The sequence below is a fragment of the Echeneis naucrates genome, chromosome 23, assembly GCF_900963305.1.
Source record: "Echeneis naucrates chromosome 23, fEcheNa1.1, whole genome shotgun sequence".
NCBI classification, from domain to species: domain Eukaryota; kingdom Metazoa; phylum Chordata; class Actinopteri; order Carangiformes; family Echeneidae; genus Echeneis; species Echeneis naucrates.
This window is the reverse complement of record NC_042533.1, coordinates 477,263-493,591: the sequence shown is the minus strand read 5'-3', so window position 1 is coordinate 493,591 and position 16,329 is coordinate 477,263. Positions and strand designations below refer to the sequence as shown.

At 45.6% G+C, this 16,329-nt stretch overlaps 2 protein-coding genes and 1 long non-coding RNA gene across 9 annotated transcripts in view; 1 reads left to right on the top strand and 2 right to left on the bottom strand.

Annotated features, from left to right (window-relative positions):
* Positions 1-301: 301 nt before the first annotated feature.
* On the bottom strand, positions 302-11,012 carry LOC115037240 (uncharacterized). 4 transcript variants are annotated; one of them, XR_003840450.1, is made up of 5 exons: positions 10,591-11,012; positions 7,913-9,064; positions 6,624-6,847; positions 5,725-5,791; positions 302-1,370 (listed from the first exon to the last, which is right to left on the bottom strand). It is a non-coding gene; the product is annotated as an uncharacterized LOC115037240 (long non-coding RNA). The 4 variants fall into 4 exon arrangements; XR_003840451.1 differs by having other exon boundaries at positions 6,634-6,847; XR_003840452.1 differs by lacking the exon at positions 302-1,370 and adding an exon at positions 5,001-5,361.
* Positions 10,520-14,727, top strand: LOC115037239 (rho GTPase-activating protein 8). Of its 2 annotated transcripts, XM_029495734.1 has the most exons (13): positions 10,520-10,606; positions 10,717-10,880; positions 11,589-11,729; positions 11,899-11,986; positions 12,059-12,190; positions 12,371-12,457; positions 12,550-12,648; positions 12,726-12,836; positions 12,917-12,990; positions 13,070-13,147; positions 13,234-13,362; positions 13,760-13,863; positions 13,964-14,726. In XM_029495734.1, exons 2-13 carry the CDS (start codon positions 10,817-10,819, stop codon positions 14,159-14,161), a joined length of 1,305 nt encoding a protein of 434 aa, XP_029351594.1. In that variant the 5' UTR covers positions 10,520-10,606; positions 10,717-10,816; the 3' UTR covers positions 14,162-14,726. The 2 variants fall into 2 exon arrangements, with proteins under 2 accessions (XP_029351594.1, XP_029351593.1); XM_029495733.1 differs by having other exon boundaries at positions 11,899-12,190; positions 13,964-14,727.
* Positions 14,715-16,329, bottom strand: part of phf21b (PHD finger protein 21B) — a 41,027-nt gene continuing 39,412 nt past the window's right edge. For all 3 annotated transcript variants that reach the window (XM_029495731.1, XM_029495730.1, XM_029495732.1), the window contains exon 15: positions 14,715-16,329. This exon is cut by the window's right edge and continues 1,318 nt beyond it. The gene's annotated coding sequence lies outside the window, so the exon portion shown is untranslated.

Here is a 16,329-nt window from a genome sequence, read left to right as displayed (position 1 = left end):
CTGCGATGCCAGGACATTCACTCAGATTTGCACCATTTGCTGTTTAGATCTTGTGGTAAATTGACTCTGACTACCGAGGAGCTGTGCTGCGTGCTGTGTGCCGGAGGTGGGGGGGTCACTTTCAGTCTGCAGGCCCATAAATCTCGTAGCAAGCGGCACTCAGTTGGATCGATAAAAGATAAGCAGGCTGCAGGTCTCTGACATCAAACAGCCGACAGGAGGCGCAGATGAGTGCTTTTAGCAGATCATGTTGTAATGTTAAAAAATTACTCTGAATTAAAAACCATCATGTCGTCTCTCCTCTCTTTTTTTTTTTTTTTTTAGCTTCGACTCATGTGAGTTCAGACTTAACAGAATTTGTTGTCATGTCAATGTTTCGACTTTTTCATCAAACTGGGTGGAAACACAGCGTCCTACAAAGTTTGGGTTTGTTTTCTGTTTCAAATCAAATGTGAACGGCAGTGATTGTTGTAATTGTCCTCCTCCTGTTGTGTTTACTGTCCCATCAGACAGTGTGTTATCTCACAGCGCGCACACACCCTCACTCCCCTGTACATTCATGAGTTGTGCGTCCAGCTGATGTTAGCTGAAGCAGAGAGAACGGCTCGTCTGTGTGGGGGGTTTCCTGCTTCTCGTCTCTTTGAGGGTTCACACAGAAGCTGGAGGAGGAAGGAAGTAACTGGCTCCGCCCGTTCAGGAGGAAACAGATCAGGAAGTCATTAGTGAAAATCCCCGAACTCTTCATTCTCTGAAGGTCAGCTGATCAGTTTCCACCAAACAAACAACTCAAACTCGAGCTGAGGGGTCAGCTGCCATGACCTTCAGCTAACACTTCACACCAGCTGGTTTGTTTCTTCTTTATCTGTTGTGTTCAGGTTCACAGCTAAAATCTGAATATTCAAATCATCGTCTCAGCCCCCCCACCAGCTGGACACGGGGGTGTCGACTATCTTAAGGTCGGAGCAACTTTTATTTTTGATGGGATTGACTCTTCAGCTGTCGGAGTGTCAGTCCTCACACATTATCACTAAGGTGTGTGTGTGTGTCTGGGTTAAAGCTGACGACCTCCCAGCTTGTCATCAGTGAGGAGATTTTTTTGTGGTCATATTTTTCTCCATGAGACTTGGCCATGTGGGGGGTGATAAAAATAACCTCACCGTCCAGAATAAGTGCCATTAGTGCCAACGGTCGCCTGCCACCACCAGCCGCCGTCCTCCACACCTGCTCGTCCGACCAGTTTGTGAGTTTGTGTTGCCTGGAGACCAACAATCCTCCCGGCGGTGGAGCTGGATGCTTGGCCGTGACGGTGTTGTTTACCTTCTTTTAAAGGGGAGCAGGACGTGCATCGACCTCCGTCCTCCGTTCCTGATCTGAGCAGAAATGGGATCATTAATTTATTAACATTTATAATAACACCATTTGTTCATCCTGATTCTCTCTGACAGACTGTCACAGTGGAACCAGGTTTTACTGGATCAGATGTGAGACCTGATTCCTTTCTGCTTTTAAGGAAAGAAAACGAATCCTTGATTATTCCTCAGATCAGGTTAAATCACGTCCCACGACAACATAAAACAGACTGCTGTCTTTGTGTTTCTGGGAAAACCACACCTTGACCCAGAAACATGAACAAACGTCATCAGGTCAGGCGGGAGATGTGACGGAATGAAAATGGACAAGAGAACCAGAAGAATCAGACAGGAAGGGACTGGATTGTGTTTATTCCTGTTCACGCTGATCAGATTTTCATCGGAGTCACAAAATAGAATTTATTTTCTTTTTTTTGGCCGTTCTGTCATTCAAACATCTTTCCAGATGTAATCCAGTTATCAGAAATGGTCCGGGGGCTCAAACCAACAGACTTTAGGTGTTGCGCCTCCTCTTTGACCTCAATCTGTCAGAAGCCAGAAGAAAAAGCTCGTGTTTTCTGCTTTGGTATATTATGTAATCCCAAAATGAGCGGTTCTGAGGTTGTGCCCTTTAAATTACCAGGTGGAGGTTTGAGTAAACAGTTGTCCTCCAAAGTGCAGATGGAAAGTAAGAAGAGGGAAACACTCTCACACCTGAAGAGGAATCGAACAGCAGCTTCAGGCCAGAAACATGTCGATTCATACTCCTACAAAAAAACTCACATTTCAAAGTGAAGCTCAGATTAATAAATTCAAATGAACATCGAATAGATTTGTTGGATTTGATATGTAAATTTATGTTGAGGTTCAGATCAGCATTTACACAGAATTCAGCTCTTTGATATGATAATGTCTTCTGCTGCAGATGAAAAGCTTCACCCTGATCTGGAGCCTGTGAGGTTCAGATTCATGACACCTCAACAAAAGCCCCAATTTAAATTTACAGCTTCAATGAAAACTTTGATGCTCAAACATGAAACAAATTTCCTGAAACAAAAAGTCCACGTGGTCTGAAGGTTTGCATCAGGTCAGTAATTTGGTATAATTGTGGACGATCAGTCTTCATCACTTTTAAAAGCGCTTAACGCTCAGAGAAGGAGACGTCAGATTTTCTGTTTGTACTTTTTCTAAACATCCACCTGAATCATGATTGTGTGCAGTCGTGCCGTTGTTGTGTAGTTGTGTTGTGTTAGGTCAAGCCCGCGTGATTACATGTTTTCCTCAGGTAGGAACAAGGCTGTCCTGTCCGGCCGAGCTGACAGGTGCACTGTGGACATTGGACGGACGCCCGAGACAAACTGCCAAATGAAACGAGGGCACTCACTTGGCAGGGAGAGAGCGGCGCTGCAGCCGCCCTCAGACCAGGACGGAAAAAACATAATGAGCATAAATAAGCAGGAGAGGCTGCGGAGGACAAACAGAAGTGGCTGCTGTCTCCGGACCGTCCTCTTCCTGAGTAAACAGCTTCAGGCCGACACACCCTGCAGTTTGTTTCCCCTCAGCAGTCTGGGAACAGAAAAACTCAGCTCCCCTGTCCCGTCACACGACCGGTCTTCAGAACCCCGAGGTCCTCAAACCAGGACAGGTTTCAATTAAAGGGCCGACTGGAAAATCTGAGATGAATAAAGAGTTCTTCAGATTAATGCAACAGAGTCAGTCCAGAGTCAGTTTTCAAATCAACAATTTTAACTGAATTTGGAAAACCAGACTGATATAAACGCAGACCTGGACCTGGACCATCTGTAGAACTGGACCTGGACCTTCTGAAGACCTGAACCATCTGTAGATGAAAAACCTCTGGATCAGAGGAAGCTGATGGGAGACTAAAAGCTGGCGCCACGCTGCTTCCTCCTCAATCCGGTTTCACGTCCTGAATCAGTTTCTGTTGCTTCATCTCCTGTGGAGATATATTACGGACCCCACCTGTTGCTCCTCGTTGTGTAATCACTGATTATATATTGACACAGATGACGGTTATTTAATGTCATTATTCAACTACACTTCCTGCTCTAACCCTACAGGGACATTTTCCCATAGACTTTAAGAAAATCTGACTCCTTTTTCCAACCTGTGGAGTCGCCCCCTGATGGTCAGTTGACAGAATGGAGATTTAGGCTCTTCAGACGCGAGTCCAGGTCCAAGGTTAGAGACCCACCGTTGTTTTTTGTTGCCTAGCAACAGAACTTGCTGACCGACAACCTTTTCCATGAACTAATGTTGAATGTGGGAAAAGCAAAAGATCTCGAATCTTACTGGATCTGACTTCCAGCGAATCTGTGACATCCAGCTTCCCTCCTTTGACTCACTGACCATCATCTCTCTGAACTTTGATATTTTCCTGCTCAGACTCAAAACGATTTCATCTTTCTCCTTAAAATCCAGTTTTCAGTCATTAGACAGTGAAGTCCAACTCACTCTGATATTTTAGATTTATGTGAAGAAATGGAAGTGCTTTTAACCCCTCAGAGACCATTCAGTCACAGGTGAACACGGGCCGGCGCGGCAGGCTCGCAGTTCACACTGTCGTCTCACAGCTCACTGTGTCTGTTTGTGTGTCTGAGCAGCAGCAGTGGCCTTCAGTCTTGTTGCTGTTTCTGTCATCGTCTCAGAAATAAGCTTCTCGGCTCAGCAACAGTCGAGCTCCCCAGAGGCTTCATGAACATAATCTCCTCCTGTTGTGTGTCTGTGTCTTCACAACCTTGTGAGCACCAGTTTACACCGGAGGCGTTCACTATTTCTCCTTGAATAAAGAAAGAAAAGGTTTGTCTCAAATTCTATTGAAAAAAAAAACTCTTCTTCCTGAAGGGAACATGAATTCATGAACGGACCAAAGAGTCAGTCAGAGTCTGGATCAGTCCTGGATGTTTCTGAGTTTACTGTGACAGAATCAAAGTAATGAAGCTGCAGCTGATCTTCTTCTTCTTTGGTGTTTGTGAGCAGCGTGCCGCCTGATGTCTTTGATTACAGCAGCCAACAAGGACACTCAGATCTGAAAAGACGTGTTAGTTTGTCCTTTTTTTGTCCAGCAGAAACACAAAACTGCTGTCTTCTGTGTTCTGCTTCTCCTTCGTCGCTTCCTTCTTGAGCGCTAACCTAGAAACTGCGGCGCCTCAGGACTCTGGCCTCGTCTACGAGACCTCGATCGAGGGTGTGCAGGAGGTTTGACATTTTGCTTCAGCTGTGCATGTTGTTGTGGGAAGCCGGCCATCTGTCATTGCACTTGGTGGAGGCTGAGGAGGGCCCCGGGCGCTGGGGGCCAGGAGGCGGCACACCAGAGAGACCTCTGGGCCTGACTCGGTGTCCCTGCACCCAGCGTGGCATTCCCATCCGACTGGGAGCACCTGAGTGCCGTCACAGTGATTTCTTGCTTGTTGTTGAATAATAATGACTTCTCCAACAGGCTGATTTAATTGGAACCAGCTGCCGCCACCTGAGCGAGTGTTCTGGTTCTGAAATGATGTTTGATTGGTTCCCATGCTGTGATGGATTAACCAGGTTATTTTTAGCCTCAGAGTGAAGTACTTTCATTCATTAGGAATGAAAATAATGAAGATCAGATGATCTCCACAGAATAAGACTGGACAACGTCTTTATCTCCACAGCTTCAGGCTGATGAGGTTAAATTCTGCTCTGAAGGTGAAGCCGGAGGAGAAAGTCGCTCAGTGGCTTCGATGAATCACCTGTGTTGGTCCTTCACAGACACGTCCAGCGTCCCGACATCAGGACTCAGGTGTTGTCCGAGGTGAGATGAGTGAAGGAGCTTCATTGAGCCACAGCAGGATGGACGTTAAACGAGCCACTGACTTCACATGCAGTACTCAGTCGGTGCATTCTGGATGTGGCTGTTATTCAGATGTCATTTCAGGTGTGTTTGTTTTCCCTCAGCAGTGTAGGAATTCCCGGCCCCCCCGTCCTCTGATGTCATCTGTAAGGAATGAGGCTCAAACGTCCTCTTTACCCGCCAACACAAAGAGCGAGAAATTAAAAACTCCGCCAACAAACAGACTGTCAGGATTTTAGAATGAGATTCATCTGATCATCAGGTCAACAAATGTGTTTCAACATCCACCTGCAATTTATCTGCTGGCCGTCAGGGGCCCTATATTGAACTCAATGGAAAAATGGTCTTATTGCTCCCTATTATTTCAGTCGTTGTTAATGACGTCACAATAATAAATTATTAAAGATGACAGAAGGTCAGTTTGGTTCAGACTCACATTAGATTCTCCACTAAGATGGTGATTCAATCTTTAAATTATCTGACACATGAAACTTTTCCATGCAGCTTCCTGCGGTGGGTGATTGACGCACTTACACATGCAGTTCACCCACATTCAGCATCGAGGAGGGGCCGCCTGCAGATCCTCCACCACACAAGGATCCTGCAGGAGATGTGAAGGTCAGAAGCATTCAAACAAGCAGTCCGACATTATACATTTCTTATACAGTCAACAGGCAACAGTGATGTGATTCACACTTCAGATAAAACACATTCAAAATATGGCCCTTTAAGTTAACGTCGAGAACTTTGAAAGATACTCGTCGTCAGTTGAGTGCTCTTCTTCTCTGGTTTTTATATAGTAATCCTGTTCTCTAATGTAAAAGCACAGTGTGTCTGCACGTTATTTGAAACCAGCTATTTCTGAGATCAGAAGATCATAAGGTTTGAGGCCGTAGGAAAAACGACAAAGAGGGCGTCCTACAGAAACATGTCTGCTCAGAGGTTTCCCTCTCAGTCGGTGTAAAGAGGCAGATTAGAGTCAGAGGAAGCTGCAGAGCTCAGCTTTGATGTGTCCTCTCGCTGAAACGGCTTAACGGAAAATAAAAGCAGCAGAAAGAAGACAGGAGGAGAAGGACGCTTTCTGCCTGGCAGGGGGAGCTTTCTGAGAATAGAGCTGATGGAGTGTTATGTTTCCGTTTATTTTCTGAGCGTTGTCGAGGCCTGTCTTTGGCAGGAACGGACACGTTTGGATGAGGAACAGTTGGATGTTTTCTACAGACTCAGGCAACCGCCCAAACATGAAACCCACAAGAAGAAGAGCCGGTTCCACGAGCTGCTTTATATTTAGTCTGCCGTCGACCTGTCTCTGCAGGACAAAATGTCCAACTCTGAGACGTCTCAGTGCTTATCACTTGAGTATTGAGTTCTGAGAGCTGATTAACATTTAAGATAATCATGTTTAAAGTGTCATATGTGTCCACATAAACTCAGACCTGCTCTGACCTCAGACTCTGAGCTGAGGAGACGTTTGTCCTGAAGACCAACGTGCTCAGCAGAGACGCTGCAGTCAGAGGTCCGTCCGGTCGGTTCAGGATTTGGATGAAGAGAATCCAGAGAAGCAGATCTGGTCCCCGGGGGTTTCTGCTGTCCGTCCACCTTCAGTCAGGAACAGAGCTGTGCAACTTCCTCTACAAATGTGGTGAGATTACTGATGAAGCTGTAAAAAAAAAGTAATCAGCTGTAATGATCACTTGATTCAAAAAATAGTTAGATGAATATGAACTGGTTCTTTTCCTTCCAGCTTCTCTGCTAAAGACACCAAATCACTAAATTCAGTCACAGTTTTTACCCTTTCTCCTTATTTTCCGTGAATATTCAAAAATATTTATCATATTTTCACTCCAATCAGTAAACAGTACCTTTAATGCTTGAACACACTCCATCAGCGACTAAAGCAGAACCAGTTTGACTCTTTGATTCTGTCACATATTTTAACTATAACTAATAAAAGTCTCTTACTGCTCGTGGTTGTTTTCTTTAAAATTTATTTTCCCTTTCAGATGTATTTGACTCCAAAACAACAAACAACTTGATAAAGTGTTTCTGCCTCCATCTTCTTTCCTCCATGTTTTCAACTGCTAACCGGCGCGCCGCACGTGAATGACGTCATATAACTGCGACTCCCCGAAGACTAGAAAAAAAAAAAGAGCGTCTTTTTAAAGCCGACATGAAATAAAACCACAATCTGTCGACAACAATCTGACGTAGCATCACCTGGACTGACAACTTTATTATAATAAAATTAATCTGGAGAAGTAATCAGATTACAACATGCCAGACCTTCAGAGCGGATAAAATTATCAACATGACCTTTAACCCAGCTGGGAGGACAATGTATTATCGTATCTTCAGACAAATATTAATATTAATATCAGACAAATTTTACTATTTTAATGTTATTTTAATGTTAAACTGAGTGAATACTTCACAGCCAGCCAGTCTGAATATCAAATGTGACTCCTGAAGGAGAGCCACAGAAACATCGACGATCAAACCTGATGATCTGGACTCTTGTTACACTTCGTCAGTTTAAATGTTTAAAGTTGAACAAACAAAACTCTGCACAGAATCCATCCGAACGTTTAACCTCCATCTGCAGGAGCAGATCAGAGGCCACTGCGCCGCCTCAAGGTGGGAAAATAAAAAAGCACCACAGTTTTTTGTATGGAGATAATGGCCGTCTCCATTGAAGCTGTTGCAGTGATTTATGGGAAACATTTACCCATCATGCCTCTGGATCACTATCTCACGCTCCCTCAGAGAAACGACCGTCTGCAGCCTGCAGATAACAAACAAATCGTCTCCTCCTGCAGCTCGGCCTCGTAGAGCCTCTGTATTGTATCATGGCGCCACTGTTGGCCCCACCCCATTTGTTAATTAGAATGATCCGCCCATTTTTAGAAGCAGAGCCAACAAAAACTGGTCACTTCCAATCTAGAGTTCATCCTCATCATGTCCTCGGCCTCAGCCTGATGTCTCATAGGTCGGCTCACAGGTTTGGGTTTGTTTTCTCAGTGTGACCATCTGAATGCTAACGAGGTGGCTCTCCTGTTTCCATGGTGATAAATGTCCTGATGCTGTGGTGTGAATGTGCGGCTGGAGGAAGCTGTGCGGACCTCACAGGCCTCCGTCCCCCAACAGGTGGAGACGTCCAGGCAAATGATCATAAATTTAACATAAAGAGAAACTTCATGTCTCTGTCTCCATAAAGAAGCTCTTTCTGATTATTCAGCAGAATTCACATTTACTTTGTGTCAGTGTGTCTCTGCCTGTCTCCTCCTGTGGAAGTCAAATTCAGTCTTCGTTGTTAGTTTCTTTTCTTGTTTTTTCAGGGTGGTTGGTTTAGTGAACCGTCCTCCCTGTCTGCGACTGGATCCAAATCAAACCTTTTGGTTTCTGCAGGACTTCATTGGTCACCCAGTTTAGGCCACAAAAACAAATTTTAATTTCTGGTTTTGATTGACTGACCACAGCAGGTTAAACTCAGCAGCCAAAAACAGAAAAAATGTCCCTGTTGGACAGAAGACAGAGTCTTTCTGGACCCGAGAGGGGAGACAACAACTCCACATCAGGTTCAGTTATTCTAAAGTTTTTCATCATCATGATCAACAAACTGTCTTCACTGCTGCAGCCTGGGCTCGAACACGAGTCCAGAGGAAACTCAGATCCAGATCCAGATGGGGGAGTCCTGTTCCCTGAGGCTTCAGATTGTTGTTGTGTAGTTGTTGTGTTCAGACCTGCAGGTCCTCATGTGAACGGCTGTGGTGGATTCATCACGGCGATCAGACCTGGTCTGGCTTCATCTGCCTCTCACGCGCAGACCTGCAGGGACCAGAACCGCCTGCTGCAACGTTGACATCTGCTGGCTGTCGGGCTGAAATACAGGACAACATGGAGGTCAGACCAGGACCGGGGCCAGGGCCAGGACCAGGATCGGGTCGCGGCCAGGACCAGGATCGGGTCGCGGCCAGGACCAGGACCGGGTCCAGGGCCAGGATCGGGTCGGCGCCAGGGCCGAGGACCAGGACCAGGACCAGGACCGGGTCAGGGCCAGGACCAGGACCAGGACCGGGTCAGGGCCAAGACCAGGGCCAGGAACAGGGCCGGGTCAGGGCCAGGACCGGGGCCAGGGCCAGGGCCAGGACCAGGAACAGGTCCTGGACCAGGTCCTCACTGTGAAGGAACTGAACAGAGTCTCAGCTGACTGTGTGGATTTATTTAGATTTGTGTTTCTAATCTAAAATAATCGACACACTCGGTCACACAGATGTGGAGGATCTTCTGCCTGATTAAGATCATTATTCTCCATATTTAGGTCACATTGTCCCCACATGTAGTTTCAATTTGCATAATCACAGAAAACCATATCATCCCCCCGTCCTTACGGTGGTGTGTGTTCTCTGGTTGTGTGTTTGTGTGCAGCAGATAAGCAACAGATTTGAAGTTGTCTCCTTTCGTGGACTGAAGCCGTTCCCCTCGATGTTGTGCGGTTTGCTTATCGTCATGAACGCACACAGAGACTCACAACACTGAACTGGAGCTGCTGCGGCTTCCTGATAAGAAACAAATCTGTTCGGTTCTTCAGTTTGTAGCAGAAACAGAAGAGTCGACCTGAATGAGCCACAGCCATAAACTGTCTGTAGCAGTCTACTGACGTCTATGGGAAAATGTCCCTTCTTCTCACTCAGTGGTGTCTGTCTCTCGTTTCAAGTCTTCTTCAACACTAATATTTAGTCTTTTGTGTCATCATTATTATTGAGCCCTGAGGAACACCTGATCGAAGAGCTATTATCTGTGATCTGGGTGATCAAAGCTGTCTTATAGTCAAATCAAATCAGATTTATTTGTATAGCGCCACATCGTAAAGTTACATCAAGGCACTTTACACACAGAGCAGGTCTGGACCAAACTCTTTATAAAAGAATAAAGGCTTCATCAGAAGGAGGTCGGTCCTGATCGTCTGTTAACAGGAAGCTCTCTGACTGCTCCGGTTTCAGCGACGCCCCACCAGGAGCCGACACAGAAAGAGACCAGAGACTCTTTTTTTGTTGTTGACATAATTCAGTGCTTTAGTTGATATAACTAAAAACAGGACTGTCACACAGAATCTGCAGGAAGTAAAGAAACCAGAGTCAGAATTACCTGAACACACGAACAGGAAGTTCAACTGAACCAAAACAGAACCTTTTGTTGAATGACAGTAAATGTAAATCTGATGGATCATTACAGATTAATCAATACTTTGATCCTCCTTCCCTCCTCATGAATGACTTTATTTCATATTAAAATCATTTATTTGTCGTTTTTTATCTGACTCGCCGCTGGCTCCGCTCTGCGCATGCGCAGACGGTGTTCCAGTCGGTGAGGAAGTTCAGATCAGCTTCACTTTATTGGTTTTACCTGCCGACGACATCAGGTGAGTTCCAGCGGCTCGTGTCCTTCGGTCACTTCCGTACACGTCACTGGACGCGCCGTCAGGTGAGGGGAACAGAAATAACCGCGTGCTCGTGTCGTGTGTGTCCTCAGGTGTCCTCAGTCCGCTCTCACTCGGCCCGTGAACGTCTCGTGACAAACCGGGTCTCAACTGGACTCTCTGACGTCACATCGCAGGTGCCAGTTTCCCTCCATGGAGGCTCTGACGTCATCAGCCATGGCCTCGTCCTCTGATCTCGAACAGCTGGCGGAAATAGGTGAGTTACCTGCATCACACGAACCGTGACCCCAAACACTTCCTGGTGTGTTTGGGGTCACGGTTTGTGTGTCCTTGTTGTATCTTATTTTCATTCTGGATCTTTTCATCATAAAAAAACTTTATTTTCTGATAGTCGACAGAAACCTGTCAGAGTTGTCGTGTTTTTTCAGCCTCACTGTTTGTGTGTGTGTAAAAATTTGACCAATGAAAGCTCACTTCCTGTTTACATTGTTAATTAGCTGAGTGTTTTTCTGTGGAAATGACCCCCCCCCCCCCCCCCCCCCAACAAACTGATGAAATCAGTCAAATGAGCGGAAGCTGCTTCACTTTAAAAGCACCAAACTGGGTCATTTATTGTGAAGGAACCACAGGAAATGCATAAAAAATAAAAGAAGATTTGGAATTTTCACTGTTTTTACAGACTCCACCTAAAGAGCATTTTATTTTTATACCCTTAGATCTGTGTGTGTGTGTGTGTGTGTGTGCAGGTCATCTCCTCTCTTACAGAAACCTTCCTGCTCCAGTTCTCCGTCTGATTATCAGGTTTTCGGGACTAAAGCAGAAAATGGCGGTTCAGATCAGATTCAGATAAATTTAATCATAATGAATGAGTTTAATACTTTTCGGAACAAAAAGTCCTGGGTTGTATCCGACCTTCTGTGGACCTGGTTTAACTTCATTCCGTATGTCTCTTGACCTTTGGCAGAACTTCAGAAGGAAGAAGAGGAGGAGCATAAGTGCGTCACAGACGCTCCCTCAGCTCCTCCAATCAGCAGCAGCGGCTCAATTCCTGACTCCTCCCACCCATATTATGACGTGGCTCGTCACGGCATCATCCAGGTCACAGGTCAGATCACCTGATCCGTCATCGGTTGGTGGTTTCAGTTGATGTGGGACATTTTGGATTGTCAGTCAGATCGAAGATTCAAATGAATTTATGAATTTATAAAAAGAACGAGTTTGTCTGTTCAGATAAAAACATGAATCAAATTATATTCTTTCCTTTTTGTTTCCAGGAGACGACAACTACGGCAGGAAGCTGATCGTCTTCAGTAGCTGCTGTTTGCCTCCGTCTCACCAGCTGAACCACCGCCGTCTGCTGGAGTACGAGCTGCCGCAGATCAGATATACAGCTTTACCTCTCTGGTCTGATGTCACTTCCTGTTTGTGTTGCAGGTATCTGAAGCTCACATTGGACCAGTACGTGGAGATGGACTACATCCTGGTCTACTTCCATCACGGCCTGAGGAGCATAAACAAGCCGTCGCTCAAATGGTTACGAGAAGCGTACGGCGAGTTCGACAGGAAGTAGGTCACCTCAGGCCGAGATTGAAGAATGTGAAATAAAATAAATAACCGAAAAATAACAGAATCTAAAATAAAGTGGATGAAAAAAGAGTCAAGTTAAATCAGCGACCAATGGCTGACGTTGTCATGGTAACGTCCTTCATGAGGTGGAACACATTAAAACCTGAATAAATGTTTCAGGTACAAGAAGAACCTGAAGGCTCTTTTCGTGGTTCATCCCACAAACTTCATCCGGATCGTGTGGAACATCTTCAAACCTCTGATCAGGTACAGACCTGGACCTGGACCTGGACCTGGACCTGGACTCTCCTGGATCAGAATCCACCGTTCACCGTTACGTCCTCTTCTTTTTCCTTCAGTCACAAGTTCGGGAAGAAGTTGATGTACGTGAACTTCCTGGACGAACTGCGAGATCACCTGAACTTCGAGCAGCTGTCCGTCCCCCCCGAGGTGCTCAGGTACCCCCCCAACCCTCCATGGATGTTTGTGGGTCAGATGTGGATCCAGAGTCTCACCTGTGTTTTTTCTGTTTCAGACACGATGCAAAGTTACGAGCGGCTCAGAAAGGTGGGCCCCGCCCCTCGGCCAGAACCCCCCCACCCCGACCCCCCCTGCCCACGCAGCAGTTTGGTGTCAGTCTGCAGTAGTGAGTCTGTTTGCTGAGAGTAATAATTCAATCATTAAACCATCAGTGAGTCGCTGAGTGTGTGACTCCTGTTTGAGCAGCATCAGGGAGAAGAACCGAGAGACCGTCATCCCCCCTGTGATGCGTCAGACCGTCTCCTACCTGAAGGTCAAAGGTCAGTTCAGGATCAGGTCTGCGGTGGGCTTGATTTGTTTGATGGTTTCCACGGTGACCTGTGTGTGTGTGTGTGTCAGGGCTGAGGACTGAAGGCCTCTTCAGGCGGTCAGCTCAAGTTCAGCTCATCAAGGACATTCAGAAGCTCTATAATCTCGGTGAGTCCGTGTTCCCGGTCCAAAAACCTCCATCCTGCTCAGAACTCAGGTCGTTTTCAATAAAGTCTTTATGAATCCTGTTTCAGGGAAGCCTGTGAACTTCGACGACTACGACGACGTCCACGTTCCCGCCGTGATCCTGAAGACGTTTCTCCGAGAGCTACCTGAGCCGCTGCTGACCTTCAGAGTCTACAGCCAAGTCCAGGAGATCCTGAGTGAGTCCTGATGGGGAGGAGGAGGAGGAGGAGCATGATGGTGGTGGTGGTGGTGGTGGTGGTGGTGATGATGTTGATGATGATGATGATGATGATGGTGGTGATGATGATGATGATGATGGTGGTGGTGATGATGATGATGATGATGATGGTGGTGGTGATGATGATGATGATGATGATGATGATGATGATGGTGGTGATGATGATGATGATGATGGTGGTGATGGTGGTGGTGGTGGTGGTGGTGGTGATGATGATGATGGTGGTGGTGATGATGATGATGATGATGATGATGATGGTGGTGATGATGATGATGATGATGGTGGTGATGATGATGATGGTGGTGGTGGTGGTGATGATGATGATGATGATGGTGGTGGTGATTCTCGGCACTCAGACATCCAGAGCAGTCTTCGGGTCTCCAGATGTCAACAGATCGTGGAGAGTCTCCCGGAGCATCAGTTCATTGTGGTGAAGTTCCTGCTGTGTTTCCTTCACATGGTGAGTCAGTCGTGTGACCGCGGTCCTCACGGACAACTTAGGAGGGAAGATAAAATGGTAGAAGGGCGAGGAAATGATCAGATGCTCTGTGATTGGTCAGGTGTCGCAGGAGAGCATCTTCAATAAGATGAGTCCGTCCAACCTGGCCTGCGTCTTCGGAGTGAACCTGGTCTGGCCTCGTGACGGTTCGATCTCTCTGACCGCTCTGACTCCCATCAACATCTTCACCGAGCTGCTCATCGAACATTTCCACGCCGTGTTCAAGTCGCGCTGCCCGCCTGGACAGGAAACGCCCTGAAGGAGACCAGGACCAGCTTCAGACCAAACTTTTTTCCTCCTCTGACGTTTGATTGTGAACTTTTTTTTTTTCCTAAAGAAACTGAAGGTCAAATTATGATGAAACCTCCTGACAGCTCTCCAGATAATGAACCGTGTGAGCGCCACCTGTAGGTCAATAACATGAAAATGAGGGTTTTTTTTATACTTGACAAGAAACCAAAATTAGACTTGACTAAACAGTTTTAGTATTTTTCTACTTTCTTGATCCTGAATCAGAAAAGGCCTTCAGACATTTGAGGCTCCACATCAGATCCTGTGTGTTCAATATGAATAAAAACAGTATTAAAGACAGTCTGAACAGAATGATGACAGAAAATGTTTAAAGTGTTTAACTGACTCGTTTAGAAACCAGATATTTTATAGCAAATAAATAAAATGTGGATAATTAAGACTCAAATTCCCTTTCATAAAGATCCATCTTTTTTTCTGTATGTTTGAACGAACAAACTGAAGTTTCTGACAGTTGAACAGAAATTAAATAAACCGAATACTTGATTAAACAGAATCAAGACTTTTTGTTCTTGAATTTTGTTTATTAATGATTCAATTTTTCGTAAGAACTTGGTACAAAAAAGTGAGACTACTCTTTAACCATTTACCAACGTCCATCCATCGAATTTTTAATGCATCATAAAGAAGAAAAAAAAAAACTACATTGGCATATTTAAGACAAACACTTTCCTATACACACTATCCACTGGACAGTCCCCGTATTAACGACAAAGAAAAAACTCCTACATCAACAGACATTTTCTTTTCCATCTACCTCGTCGTGTCGTCGCCTCAAAGTAACACACAGAACGTCGCAAGCTAGAAGTCAGAATGTCAAACGATAGAAAACTCCAATGTTGTGTTTTCTTTTTTTTTTTGCTCCTTGATAAAAGAATATAAAAATGTTCTCACTTTTTTTCTTTTGTTCAAATGTCGTGTTGTGTATTAAAATAGATCTGTTTCAGCACTGCACAGTTTCTCCCGGAGAAGATTTCTAGAAATGGATGAAGAGGTTTTGGTTTCAGGGGCAGGTGGACAGAAGGCGGCTTTATTCGGATTTTTTGGGTGAAGTCTGAAGCATCGACGCGACACAAAGCGCTGATGTGGTTCCATCTGGTTTTTGTCAGGCGAGGACTTGATCTGGATTCTGGATTCAATCTATCTGAACTGACTGATCGGGATTCAGGTCTCAGATACAGAGTCTGGAGGTTTCAGCTCATCCAACAACAAACTTCCAGTCTCCTGGTTCCTTCCTGGGAAATGAAGCTTTTCAGGTTTTGACATCTAAAAGTAAAATTAGGTAGAAAAATACAGTTATTTTTAAAAAAAGTTTGGAATCAGAAAGTTTTGGACTTTTGATATTGAATTATTGTGTTGGACAGTTAATCATCTGATGACGTCAGCTTGCTCGTTTCCATGACAACTTAAAAAAAAACGGCAGCTTTTATTTTGAAGGGACTAATTAGCTGTTTTGGTGCTGAACGCGTTTGTGATGTTGGACCAAGACTGAAACACGATCCGGACTCTGCATCTGATAACGGTTTAAGCATTTTGGCTTTTCCTTTCAACGTTGATTGGACTGAAAGGACCACGGAGGCCACCAGACGTTTCCATGGCGACCTCGTTTGTTTCTGCCGCTCAGTTATGCGTCATTGTTTGTTTTATTTTTGCGCTGATTGTTCCCTCTTCCTTCATACTTCAGTTACGTGACCTGAAGATGAATCAAAATAAAAAACTTTCGGACGTCACAAATTGCTCTTTGAAAGGCATCCGTCCTCTGACCTTTGACCTTTGTTCGTGTTTGTGCAGAGCTGCACTTCCGGTGGCAGCAGGTCGATGCAGTCAAATAAAAAAACGCACTAAATCTACATTTAGACAGGAAACAGGAAACAGAACCTCTCTGGACCAGCAGGAAGACTAGCGAGATACACAGACCGGGCGGGACGGGACCACCACGGCGGTCCTGGTTCAGAGTCAGACCAGGAGGACGTGGTCTTGGTCCCACGGGTCCACTGACAGTCAGAAAGTGTTGCACTTTGACACTTGCCCCATTTCTGATGTCACAAAGTGACAGAAACGCAGAGCGGAGTAGGAGGGACGTGATGGGGCCGCGTGCGTCCGTCTGGTCACCACGGC